Below are 14,657 nucleotides of genomic sequence, written 5' to 3' on the forward strand. Positions count from 1 at the left end.
TACAAATGCATAATTGCAATTAATTAACCCGGTATATTATAATATACCAACGATCCCTCAGCACTGTTTTGTACATCTTCAGACATATTATTAAATGAAAGGTCAAAAACTCAATTGAAACGATAACAAATTACATCCATATAACTCCAGTAAATAATTTAATAGTATGTAAGTATGTCTATATTTTTTTTTGTCTGCGGGACTAAACGCAATATGAATATCATATTGGGTGTAGGTATTACAGGCAACTTCTACCATAAATTTAATAAATTGTGGCAATATTGATCAATCATTATTGATTTATTGTTTATTGATTGACGGGTAAGGCTCTTGTAGCAAAAACTGATTGGGAATAATGTAATAAATATTAATAATGCTTATTGATGTGCAAACGACCAATTGCGAAGTCCACATCGCGTTTGCCCATAAAACATGCCAAACGCATTCAATTTTTCCCAATAAGAGATAGCTGTATCTTACTGTAATAAATCAACAGTTCAATGAACTGCGTGAATAGTTTTATTTACCCTTTAAATATAATATGTAACTTGAATGAATATAATATTCTATTTAACTATAATCAATTCAATAAATATTCACCATAGTCTCCAATAAATATTTATATTTTTATAACCATATTTATAATTTAATTTTACTAGATACCCGTGGCGAAGGGTGGAGGTAGGCTGTCAAGATTCGACATAAACAGTTCACACTAAACTTCGTCATTCATACTTATTTGTTTTCATTGAACTAAGAATACAATTTCCAGATGGTGCTGGTTAGTTTTTAAAATACAATTAAACCCTGCCTAAAACAAACCATAATAGAGGTATGCGGGCGATCTGGCAAAAATAGTGTACCTACACTTTTTCAGGCATACGTATTTATTTTCGATGAATTAAGAATATAATATATTACAATAATGGTGTTGGTTAGTTTAAAAAAAATTAAGCCCTGCCTAAACAAACCATAATCGATTAAAAATATTCTTCTACTCTATCTATAAAATACAATGACATAATAATAATGTCATTGATAAAATATCTAAAATGATGTATGGTTTAATGGTATAGTATTTTATAGATAAACGTATAATTTTTCATTATTATCTACTATGGCTTGGATTAGGCAGTTTCATTAAATTTTAAAAACTAACAAATACTATCTACACACTGTAGTCTTGGTTCATTGAAAACAAATTCGTTTGACTGACTATTTATGTAGGATCTTAACAGCTCACCTCCACCCTACGCCACTGCTAGATACAATATTTATAATTATTGGTTAATTCATATTTTCGTTTCTTTATTGATCTTTCCGATCTCATCAATCATATTCCCAATTTCCCGTCCCTCTTCAAGATTCACAATATTTGTTTTCGATTAGAGAAAAGTTTCGTCGCCTAACTTCCAAATAACCTTTCGTAATACCTAATTACTTTGTACATCATACAGCAGTAGGGATTTACGACCCCTGGCTTAAACAAAAACAAGACGGGACATTTGCCGAGAAATCTTTTGGTGTCTGGTACCAGTGACGTCCCGTGGGGGTAGGCAGATTGAGCGTCGATTGGGGGCGGCAGTTACTCGAAGGGCGGCAAATCGATTAGAATCATTTGGTATATATAGAAAGAACTACCTAAACTGTGTACTTAATAACGAAAATATATTTCCTTTCAAAAGTTCAGCTCACTGGTTGGAAACAAAATGTATTAATTAGCATAAAAGGTTTAACATGACTTTAATTTTATGTTGGGTTTGCGATGTTTAGTTTACTTCCGTTGCCCTTCGACGTCATTGGTGACCAGAAACGACACGAACACGGGTGATAAAAAATATTGTATAAAAAAATGCGGCGGCATTATGGTCGTGCCCAGGGGCGGCATTTTGTCTAGGGACGTTACTGTCTGGCCTCTGGTACCAATATAATAAATGAAATTAATACAAACAAAAATCACACATAGTTTATACTGTATACAAAATTTTTCTTGCGATGCTATTCTATACACATGGCGGCTATCGACGGTAGTTTATCATATTTATATATTGATACAATAAGTTAATCATATAAACCTAAACTGTCAAAAAGTGATGTTTTAACAGTCCTTCCATTGGCTGTTGGCTGTGTTAACTTTCAGAGCGAGATACTAGTCAGTATACATAAATAATAATGATAATATTCATCACTTTAGTCGTCGATAGGCTCCTTGTGTATAGAATAGACCCATTGGTCCTGTATTAGGTAGGAGATATATTTTTTTCTGTTTCTTATCGTGCCATAACGAAATGCGACGTCGTCCTCTGTTTACCGTTAATTTTTCTTGGATGACGAGTTGGGAAATGCAGTACTTTCGTACTCTCTTAACGATTTTTTTTCTATGTCAATATTCTTTTTATTGAAGTTAAACTTTTTTGGGTGCGTTTGGAAAATCAGATCAGAGTGTATTTTTGGCGAGTGACATGTATTTTATTTTTAGTAAGACACATAATTTATTTTTTCACACCAAAAAAATCGCACTCGATTGGATTCGAACCACGATTGTTCTGTTATCAGCCGAATTCACTGCCTTTACGCCACATTATGATAAATGCAATCGTGACGATTATACAGTATAATATTATATAGTTTAGAATTGTTCCGTTACCTAGGCAGCGAATTTATTATTATATACGAAGAATTGTTCCGTTGCCTAGGAAACGAATTTATTATTGTTGGCCAAAATAAAATAAAAACAACGAGAAATAAATCAATAATTTATTTAGTGATATAATTTAAAGTGTCTGTGAAGCAAACCAGCGGCACTCCAATAAGCGGCCCTCCTTTATTCTAGTTTTTATTGATATAGGGCTTAAAACGTCAATTCTATCGTACTTATATCATCTTTATTTGACAGATCTGAAACATGGCGTCTCGCGCAATAATGTGATCATAGCCGACCATAGAATAAGGAGTAGGTATAGATTATTTTGCTTGATGAAAAATATTCTTTCGCGTTGTGAATTGTACCTACTCCTTTTTATATGTGATTAGCTGTCAAAACTAATCTTAATATTTTTAAGTGTGATAGGTACGTTACTTTTGTTTGGTATTACATATTTAGTTTATGTGAAAACTATTTTCTAAGTGTTTGAATATTTTTGGTTGATGTGAATTTTGACTAACGCGGTGTGCGATTATTTTATTTTGTTACGCCAAAGAAGTATTACTTCTAACGCGCGTACATAAGTACACACACCGATTTTTTATAAATCCTTTTTTTGTAATTAAGTACACTCCTAATATCTGTTTTTTTTTTCATTAAGTATATCAATCACTTTATCAACCAATCGCGGTATGTTTCAAATCGGAATTTTGGAATCAATTAATACCGAAAGGTTCCCTGTAAATCTAAATAGGCAGCCACCTACAACATTCTATTCTATGAATTCCAAGTACCTAATTTAACTTACGGCCAAAATCCAATTAAATGGGCCAGCCAAAGTGTGCCTAGTTAAACCCTCAAATTAAACATCTAATAAGTAAGATACGTACTATGTACTTGTTACTTTATCTATTTCCTATGTGCATGATCCTCGTAACTATATCTATGGTGACAATTCGTAAAATAGAGGACAGTAATGTATTTGAACACATCTTTTAGATTCATTTTATTTTTAAAAGCTCCACTCGTTTAATTGTTGCTGATTCGGAAAAAAACGTATTTCGCCAATTGGCGGGTTCGAGGACTTGCAAGCCAGAGGCACTGACTGATTTTGATGCCCTCCCACGATAAAAATAATTTTCAAACCATATTTTCCAGCTACAAACGTACCTAGTACATATAACACTGTATCTCTTCCCTATCAAATTACCTACTATTGATGATGAGAGTGATGATTCATTAGTGGTTAATTTTATTTGTATACGTACAAATACGTATCTGTGGTTAGGTTATAGGCCCTTTTGATGTTAGTTGCGGGGATTTTGTTATTGTTTGAGTAATAATAATTATTTATATTCAATTCGTGAGTAATACCTTTGCATCTTTTTAAAATTTTAGTACAATTGTATGACTGGTTTGAACTGTTTCAAGGCCCCCTTTTTAAATAATTCTGGTGAATTAATTACTTGCATCGTCTGCATTAATTAAAATCGCCACTGCTGTCACCTTTGATTGGCAAAATTAACAAAAATGCTTAGAATAAAAAAAAATGCTGATTGCATTGAAAAAAAATGAAGGAAAAAGCTAAAAAAGGGTCTCGACATTTCTTTAAATTGAGGCACATGAAAAAAAAAACAATAATTTCCTATATTTAAACAACTATGGGCCTTGCTACAACTAAAAGTGTCGATAAAATATTCGTTTGTTAACCGATAGATGATTTTATAGTTACCAATTGTTAGGTAGGTACCTATTTACGTAGATAAATAAATTACTACTCTAATAAGTAAATGAAAAATAAATGTATATTTCTTCTTGTCCAGGTGGAAGCAGCTACTCGCGGCTTGAGACTGACTGGTGCTTCTCTCAGAAGAGTACAGAAGGTTTTCACAGATGAGATGCTGCGAGGTCTTCTCCAAAAGCCGTCTTCACTGCAGATGGAGAACACATATCTGCCAGAACTCCCAGACGGCACAGGTAAACGTCATTATCAGTTTAGACCAAAATAGTACATGGTATCGAAACCAATACCAAATCTGTATTGCAAAAATATTATATAATATGACAAACTCATTTGGTGGTGAGTAATTATAGCCTGTAACAGTTATCAATACGTATCGATTATTTTTTTCTAAATTAGAGATGAAGCAGTATTTTCTTCTTGCCAATTTTAAATGTCAGTTCAATTAATACTTACTCATACCATATCAAGAGTTAATTGATTTGACCTTTCATATGGGGTAATTATTAATTACATTGCACTGCCTATAATATTTTCAGACCGAATAATCCACATGAGGTCAATATTTTTTGACTGATAGAGTTATATTAATTTCTAACATTTGCAAAAGCTTTGTTCTTTTTATTACTGTTGCTCCTTTGAATGTGTGACAAATTATTTTTTAATATCTACATATTATATTATAAAATTATATTTGTTCTCTGTTGCTACTTGGAATGAGAATAACATCAGCTATAATATTATGTACCAACCAGGAGAAATGCATGATAATTAAGATACCTGTAAATAAAGAGTATGGATTAATAAAATTAATGTAACTTTAATCGTTGATAATATTTCCAGAGGAAGGTCACTACTTGGCGTTGGATCTCGGTGGAACCAACTTCCGTGTCCTGCTACTGGAGCTGAGCAAGGGAGAAATTATCAGGGAGGCTGTCAAACATTACCACATCAGGTTACTACTAATCCCCATAATATATGTTATTATCAATGAATTTAAAATATATTATATTTCTTTTATTTTGGTGTGGATCTTGATCGCCTCACGAATTAGTTTCTTAACATTTTTATTTTATGAGAAATGAATGCTAGCTAGATATGTCAATTTTGACTAACCCGGGATTTAAACCCGTAACCCTCGACTTACCAAGCGGATACGTTACCACTCGACCATCGCAAGCGTTTTATGTTAATTTCTGTTAAACATTTGCTATAATTATAATATGCTTTTGTAGGAAGTATTTCACTCAACCGCACCTTTATAAACTTACTTCAATAATAATAATGGCTGTTATGTCAGAGTGCTATAATATGTAGTATGAAAGAATGGAAATATGAGGTACATAAAGATGTATCCGAAAGAAAGGTAGAGGTTTTTAGTTCCCTAATAAGCTATGATGGCGTGTCGACCACACTGTGGTAGTTGCACTATAAATAAGTCATCGATACTGAGAACAGTGTATGTGAAATTTGTTGAAATAGCCAATGTGCTTATGTAAATAACTATACAAAAATTAACAATAGTTCAAAAGAATTAACATACCATTTCTTAGTATGTCCACATTGATTCTACTATAAATATAACAGTAATAATACAACTATTAAAAAAATTAGTTTTGTTCTCATCACCGAATTAAGCTTGTACACTTTTTTCATAGATGTCACTATACTGGACATATCTGGGTGATAAAGAAATAATATTATGTAAATAAGGATAAAATATATTTATATTATGTTTAAATACATATGTGATTGGTGATTACTAAGGGTCACTATGTGTTTATTCAATATAACCTCACAAATAATTATAAGTTAAACACAGACAATTAAAATAGCTCCTGTCAGTGGCAAATAAACTTGCATTGCACTAACCACCTGATAATAATTACAGGTTTACATTGTTCAATCCCATTAAAGATAAATATATATCTAATAGCAATTCTGTTTAATAGCACAGAATAAAAAATATACTTGAATTACAAACGTTTAATATCTATCACCACGAAGGAATTGTTTTTCGAATTTTGATGTTAGTTGGTTATTTCAATAAATAAATTAAATAGTATCATCGTATATTGAGTATTCAATTGCGAGTAGGTTTAAAGAATACATAGCTATCTGAGTAGATTAAAAAATATTGTCATATAAACATTACTTGCTACATAAATATATAGGTATATCTAATCATAATAATAATTCATCAAAAAGTCTCATAGAGATATTTAATACTGTACAAATAATGTATTTGACCCCACGATGGCTGAGCGGTTTATAGTGTCGTGGGTCGCAGGTTCAAATCCAGGGTCTGGCTAATAAACATATTATTTATCAATTTGTGTTTGGAGTCAGAGTATGGACCTAATATGTTGACCAAGTAGCTATCATCTGTTTCTCGTAAAAACAAAAACCTGTTGATACAAACCGCCATTCTGCCATCCTCCATATTATGATCTTATTAGATATATTTATACAGAGTGAAACAATTTGATGAAAAATGAACTCACTTTATAAATTGCTGTATTTTATGGATATAATGCAGATGTTGTAGTGTATAAGTAATAATATATTTATTGGTTTATATTATTTTAATCATTTTTAGTGCTGTAAATATCGTTTTAAATAAATTCATAATGCAAAGGTACACATAAAATCATAATGTGGTGTGATATGCATTTTTTTTTTTAAATAAAACATAATCTTCAACAGACGGAATTAAATTTAACTTTTGACGGTGTTTGGTTATAGGATCCCATGTATTATTTGGTAAAATCTCGAGGAACACGGGTGACACATTTGGTTTGGTAGGGGTTAAAATAATGGCAAATATTTTCACATTACATTTCGCTTATTGATTACAGACAAACATTTTATTGATTTTGTATTAATATTATAAATCTAATAAAGTTGTTTGTTCAGTGTTTTTTTAGTCAATTACGAAAAAGGTGGCAAGTTACACTTTTTTCAAAGTTTATATATGCAATTCTACATGGTTCCAGAAAATCTGGGTAGAGAATAGTAATAGATGTATATATAGCGTAATACTAAATAGTAGTCATAAACTTTACTGTATATTAATTAATAACATTACACACCCACAATAATATTGTAAACGTCTTATAACACCAGCCAACCATAAAAACTACAATGTTATAAATTCAAACATTTTAGATAATAGTTCAACTTCTTCACCTCTTTATCTCCAAAACTTGGTCCCAACATTTGTGTGCCTGTGGAATCGGGTCACAAAAAAAACCTATGTAAAAGAATATAATACACATAATATAATTGATGCTCTTGAATATACAACAAAAAAATTGTGAATAGTGATTATAATTTTGTTTATAATATGATATAATATACTTTTTAACAGTAAATATGACAAGATCCATATTTAATTAGGTAACTGCGCAGTTCATGAACATGCACAGGTTTTATTCGTATTAAGTAATAATAATATTGTTATGTTTACATTGCAGTGATGAACAACGTGTGGGATGTGGCGTAGAACTTTTTGACTACTTGGCAAGATGCGTTGGTGACTTTGTACGCTCACAAGGAATGCAAAACGAAACTCTACCAATGGGTAAGATATTTCTATTTTAATACTTACACACAATATCTATTGTAAATATACTTTTACCCATACATTGTACGACACCTATCAGAGGCCAGAGTAATTGAAGCTGTCTCAGGTTCGAATCCTGGGTCTGGCAAGTACACATGATGTTTTTCAATTTGTGCGTGAGTCAGGGTATGGACCTAATAGGTTGAGCAAGTGAGCAATAAAAACAAAATTTATTAATACAAACCTCTACTCTGTGGAGGCCCATATGATCCTATTAGGATCGGACATGGTCGGAAAAAAAATACAATATGATTCATCAATACCTCAAATTTAACAAAAGACATACTATTGGGTATAATAATTATTTCTCATTTATTTTACTTCCAAGGTCATTAAGATACCTACATATTTATTGATCATATCTACATCTTAATATGTATGTATCATGCATTGATATACTACTGGATGAATCATATGCTTCTTAAAATGACGCCCGATTTTCAGCGACTCGGCTAGTGGTAAAACTTACTGTTTTAATATCAGCGGACTTAACTCGATATAAGCTCACTTAATATTTGTCTCGAAAACGACCTGGCAATAATTATGAGTAAGCCCGATCTAGCTTGCATCTTACTCTAACTAATAGTCAGCGCATGACGACTTGCTCTGTCCGTTCAGACATGAATTTTTGGTAGCTTGCAAGCTTTGGGTTGCAGCGCCCTTAGGGTCACTATTCCAAGATCGCAAATTTAGTTTTACAGCCAGGGCAATACGGGTGAAATTCGGGAATCCATGTTAACGGTCTTAACGCATTATACCTACAAGGAAATATTATAAGACGATATTCGTAATATCTTCTTTTGTGGTACATTTTTATATTGAAAATTAAAAATCATACAAATTTAGGTCAATGTGTTCTTTCACCTTTTCGAGATTGTTCCTTTCTTTTTTGAACTGACAATGTTTTTCTTTCACATTATTTGAATCAGCGTAAATAAAAAAAAATAACAACAAACTTAAACAATCGTGTTATGTAACCATGGTCTCAGGCACTATTGCATATATAATATGCCAATACGGTGCCGAATAATTTAAAAATTTTTTATATATTTAGTTAAAATTTTCAATTATATTATTTGGACAGGTTTCACCTTCTCATTCCCGATGGTCCAGCATTCGTTGAACTCCGGAAGTTTGATCACCTGGACAAAGTCATTCAAGTGCGACGGCATGGGCAGGGAAAAAGATATCGTCCAAATGCTTAGGGATTCCTTAGACAAGTGTGGTACGTTCTCTTGGTTCTGTTAATCTATTAAATATAAATACATATAAGTAAATTGACACAGCTACACCATATGAAATTGATATCAAAATATCATAATAAGAAATATATGATTTATAGAAAACTCCAGTAATTTCAACTTTTTTTACAATTGGCAGGTGTGCACAACGTGAATGTGGTGGCGCTCCTGAACGACACAACAGGAACTTTGGTGACGGGAGCTCGAATTGATCACCGAACTGGGGTAAAATTATTTTCAATCACCCATTCGCTAAATTTATTAATAAGTACAGGCTTATGATGTCGTGGGTCCCGGATTTGAATCCCGCATCTAACAAATTCACATGTTGATATGATGATATGTTGAGATGTTGACATGGAGCTCCGGGTTCGATTCCCGATAAAGACAACATATTTATGTGATTTTCTCGAAACCTGGGTATTTGTGATTGTTTCACTTCTATTACTAAACTATTACTACTGTTACACTACCGTCTTTGGGCCTCTAAGCCTGTTGAAGTGTTAAAAAGAATATAAAAATATAATATTTCTCATAAAAACAAAAATCTATTAATGGACCATGGCCCATAATATGATCTTATTAAGATCGATTATGGTCAAAATAAAAATATACTTATGGTCTTTATTAACTTTATTAAATTTACTGTTGTTTCTTTATGGAAAGATAATATGGTAGTAACTATTTTAACTTTTTTAAGTGTATGCAATAATAATTTTTCTTGCCAATAAACATGTTTTGTAAATTACAACTGAAAAATTACTAATTATTTGTAAAAAATAATTACAGCAAAAATAGAAAATCGCTAAGAACCTTCTCAATTATATTTAACTTTTGTCTGAACAGAGATGATAATATGGTTTTTATTTTATTTTTGACGATACAGTCTTGTAATAACTTACGGTTGTATGTTTTCTTAGATCGCCATGATTCTGGGAACGGGAAGTAACGCTTGTTTCCTGGAACGTGCCGGTCGCGTCTCTCACTGGGAAGGCGGTCAAACAGCTGCTAGTTTCGGATCGCAACACGTCGTCATTGACATTGAATGGGGAGCGTTCGGAGACAATGGAGTATTGGACTTTGTTAAGACACCTTACGACACACAGGTCGACAGTCTGTCACTACTACAGAACAGTTTCACGTAAGCAATAAAATCTACACTCAACTAAATAAAGTGACATGTTATCAGAGTCAAAATTATCCCCATACAGATCTAAAAACTTAAAAGTAAATTACCATACTCTTTGTACAACATGTTATCCATTATGTAAACAGACTTTTTATGGAATTGTTAGCCATTTGCCTAACAAATTCAGTCCTTACTTTGGATCAAACAAACATTGAAATATCTATAGTACAGTAGTGGCGAAGAGTCCACTTGTGAAACCGGGGTAACAGGTGTGATTACCATGTTTAGATCTACAAAGTTAAACAGAAAATAATTATTTTCACTCCTATGGGCCATCGGTCTGGAGGTTATATTAACAGACTTTTATTCACTATGCATAATCCATCGGGTCCTCGCACAGGATTTTTTTCCCAGCCGTACATTCGAAACCACAACCCACAGCTTCACAGACGTCCTCTCTACTAACTCAGTCACTGTGGGTAGAAAATCATGGATCTACAAAAATGTGCTAAAATGCTTATTATAAACAACATACTTTGGTTAATTTAATCATTTATATATAATTTTTTTACAGATTTGAAAAATATATCAGTGGAAAATATCTTGGGGAAGTGGCTCGATGCGTTCTGGAAGGACTTATCCGTGGCGGAATTCTGATTGACATAAACTCTGCCGGATCTCTCCTCACATCTGGAGCTTTCTCCACAGCTAGCGTCTCAGAAGTTGAACTGTAAGTGAATTATTCCCAGTATGCAAATGTTTGTACGAGTGACAGTAAGATGTGTACTAGTGTACTGTCAAATTAGCATGTGAATTCCGGACACTAACGGCTAAAAAAAATACTTTTAGTGAATCAGAAATACTAAAACTCGTAAATATATCAATTAATCTATTTATTAGATAAGAAAAATGGCTATCATTCTAAAATGATAACTTAAAGAAAGGTGACATCATTATTGGCTACTTGGTCCTACTTCAGTTTTATGTTCATACCCTTTTTGTTCCCTGGAGTTTTGGGCATATATAAATATGAACCTTTTTTTCTACAGAAAAAATAAAAATATGTAATGATATATTTTTTTAATTGCTATAAAATAATTTTCAAAAGTCTAAACAAACTGGGTTGCTAATTCTGAACTAAATCTGAACATACCTATGTCAAGTTTGTGTATAGTTGTTTAGCTTACAATCAACAAACATAATATGTATAAGACATTGGATTGTGTTAACTTGAGTACCTACTTATGTATATTATTACATTCATCCATTTTATTTAAATTATTAAATAAAGTGAAGTGATATTAATATTATAATATGGATTGCAGTGACAGTTTGGAAGGAGAGACTTGGCGTACAGAGCAATTGATGGCAAGACTTGGGGCTACACATACAGCCCAGGAAGACCTCTTAATCATTCAACACATCTGCACCTTAGTTTCTCATCGGGCAGCACAACTACTATCTGCCTGTAAGTTACTGAAATCAAAATACTTCAAGATTTAAAAAATATGTCCCATTTATTTCCATATAGACTACATTTATGGCAAATTGGGCTGTCAACTGTATTGTTACCAGAAGCATGCCATGATGGAATCACAATACATGCAATTCACTGAATTTCTTTACTCGATTCGATATAAATAAAAATGTTAATTTTCTAGAAATATTAGCAGTTTCTATATTAAATTAAAAATACATGAAACCAACTTCTTTTTCTATGTCCACTTTCGAGAGAACTTATTAAACTTTATCTGAATGATCACAAAAAATAATCATAAACAAAATCTAACAATAAACTGAAATCGCACATGTTCAAAAGTTTTTTAAGTAATAAGTTTATCTTTGAGTTGGCAGGGCTTTCGTCTTTTAATCGGATAATTTTTTCAGTACATTGTATTAAATTGCATCTTACCTAATTCTGTCATCAGCGCATCTATTCTATACACATGGCTGCTATCGGCGGTTATTGGTGGCTATCGAGGGTAGTTTATCATATTGATGTATTGAGGCGGTTAATTGTTACAAAAAGTTAACCGTCTGAACTGTCAAAAAGTGCTATATTTTAACAGCACCTCTCTTGGCTGTGTTAACTGTTAGAGCGAGATAGACAGTTTTTGACAGTTTAAACGGCTAACTTATTGTGACAATATTATAAAACCTCAATACATAAATATGATAAACTATCCTCGATTGCCGCCGATAGCAAGCTTGTGTATAGAATAGATGTGCAGGTATCGCTAGTAGTACATCAATTGCTTAAAAAAAATCTGATAACTTAAATTATTTTCCCTGAAAAACCAAAATTTATCAGAAATAACTGTAAAAGTGAAATACAGCAATTCTTTCATACCTGAGAATTTTTCGTTGATTTTATGTTTTGTATACGTTTGATAGCATAATAATTTACTTTTTGTATTTTAGGTATGGCAGCCCTGTTAGAAAGAATGTGCTGGGAACACGTGACGGTGGCCGTTGATGGATCTCTCTACAAACATCACCCAAGGTTGAGGCACCTTATCTCAAAATTCACTACACTTCTCGCGCCAGACCACCAGGTAATTATAAAGATCAACTATTCTATGAAAATAACTCAAATAATTACAAGATAAAAAGAACTTTTTATATACTTACCACGTTTTTAAATTTACTGTTGAATCATATAAACTTGACAATTCTATGAATTAATAAAATCTTTTTACTGTACTTGATAGAAATACTGAATAAATATAGAAAACTGAAATGTCATTTTGACATTTCAGTATTCTACTGATTTCCATAGTAATGCACGTATATATTAATAATTTAGTTGCTTAGCAACCGACAATAATAACTTTCCATACAAAACAGAACTAGCTGTAAATGAATTCAATTCTGCTTAAAAATGGCTAAAAGTTTAGTTTAGTTTTAGTGAAGTTAAGTTAAAGTTTCAAACGTCTAGCTAGTCGGGAAGTTAGTTAAAAATCTTCAATCGTCCAATACAAATCTTGGACAAACAAGAAAAAAATGTACTGGACACACAAGAAAAAATCTGTACTGGACAAACAAGAATACGAGCTAATAAAAACGTGGTAAAATAATAAAAATATTCCTACTGTATCAAAAATAAGAACAAACTGTCGAGAAGCATCTGATCATTAATTTAATTTTAATTATACAATTCTGGTTGATTGCATTTCGAAAACTCTCTGTAGGTAGAATAATTAACTTTTTACTACATATATAATAACTATGGTTGTTATAAATAATAATGGGCCATATGATTGGTCATACTGAATTGAGAAACACAAATATCGTCTGTCAGATTAGTGTATCGTATTCGGTCAAGTATAGTATTTAAATTTCGTTTGAAATTCAGGTAGGTATATTTTATCTTGCAAATAAGTAAACGAAGTACAATGTTATGTGTGCGATACGCTTGATTGTTTTGACAGATGTCAAATGTGTTTCTCAAGTCTGCTACTATTTGGTTGAGGCGCCACTTATGGTATAGACATCAATTTAAGAGCGACATCTCTGCATATATTCTAATTACATGTAGTTGACTCTTTCATCATGATATATTAGACACTCGTAGTTAACTCGGTTGTTTTTATTTTTTACTTCCAGTTCAGCCTTTTGTTAGCTGAGGACGGAAGCGGAAAGGGTGCAGGTCTTACAGCCGCAGTCGCCAACAGATTGGGAGCAAGAAGATGAGCCAACACATTTTAAAAAAGTTCTAATTTTATACAAGAGCTTTAGGACACTTACTTCCAAATAAATGACTTATAGACTGCTGATTATTTTATAGTTGTTGCATTCGTTGCGCCTGAAGAGAGCTGACACAAAAGCTCGATGACGATAATGCCATTATTAAGTTAGTGTAGTTACCTGTAATACAAAATTATAAAAATATAAAATTCAATGGACAATAATAAAATCTCACATAAAACTCTTTAGGATTGTAGAGCGGATTTTTAAAGGACTCAATTTTTATTTTGTATAATATATTATAATTATTGTTAATTAGGTTTAATAAAAAAAATATATAATAAGGATTTTTATAAGTGATATTGATAAGTAACTATATAATATTATATTGTTATGATTTTCTTTCATAAGTACTATTACATACTATTACCTACTACAAATTTTCATAAAAAACCTTTTGTATTTCCATTGTAAATTTTAATTCATTCTGAAATATTAGAACCGAATCAATTATTTTATCTCTGAGAATTTGCTCACTTAATATATTTTTATTAGTTTATTTTTGTGGTATTAATATTCATTATTTTGCT

General features: G+C 31.8%; 1 protein-coding gene across 1 annotated transcript in view; it reads left to right on the plus strand.

The window, feature by feature from the left end:
• Nucleotides 1-14,264, plus strand: part of LOC147067386 (hexokinase-2-like) — a 45,162-nt gene extending 30,898 nt beyond the window's left edge. The window contains exons 3-12 of the mRNA XM_085953695.1: nt 4,468-4,621; nt 5,229-5,340; nt 7,862-7,968; nt 9,095-9,235; nt 9,391-9,476; nt 10,172-10,392; nt 10,955-11,110; nt 11,706-11,848; nt 12,802-12,935; nt 13,987-14,264. Of these exons, the coding sequence (XP_085809821.1) occupies nt 4,468-4,621; nt 5,229-5,340; nt 7,862-7,968; nt 9,095-9,235; nt 9,391-9,476; nt 10,172-10,392; nt 10,955-11,110; nt 11,706-11,848; nt 12,802-12,935; nt 13,987-14,073 (1,341 nt within the window). The 3' untranslated portion in view covers nt 14,074-14,264. The remainder of the gene's footprint in view (nt 1-4,467; nt 4,622-5,228; nt 5,341-7,861; nt 7,969-9,094; nt 9,236-9,390; nt 9,477-10,171; nt 10,393-10,954; nt 11,111-11,705; nt 11,849-12,801; nt 12,936-13,986) is intronic.
• Nucleotides 14,265-14,657: the final 393 nt, after the last annotated feature.

This window comes from Rhyacophila brunnea, unplaced genomic scaffold, assembly GCF_057557595.1.
Source record: "Rhyacophila brunnea isolate RB1 unplaced genomic scaffold, BYU_Rbru_1.0 scaffold_4, whole genome shotgun sequence".
Lineage (NCBI taxonomy): Eukaryota > Metazoa > Arthropoda > Insecta > Trichoptera > Rhyacophilidae > Rhyacophila > Rhyacophila brunnea.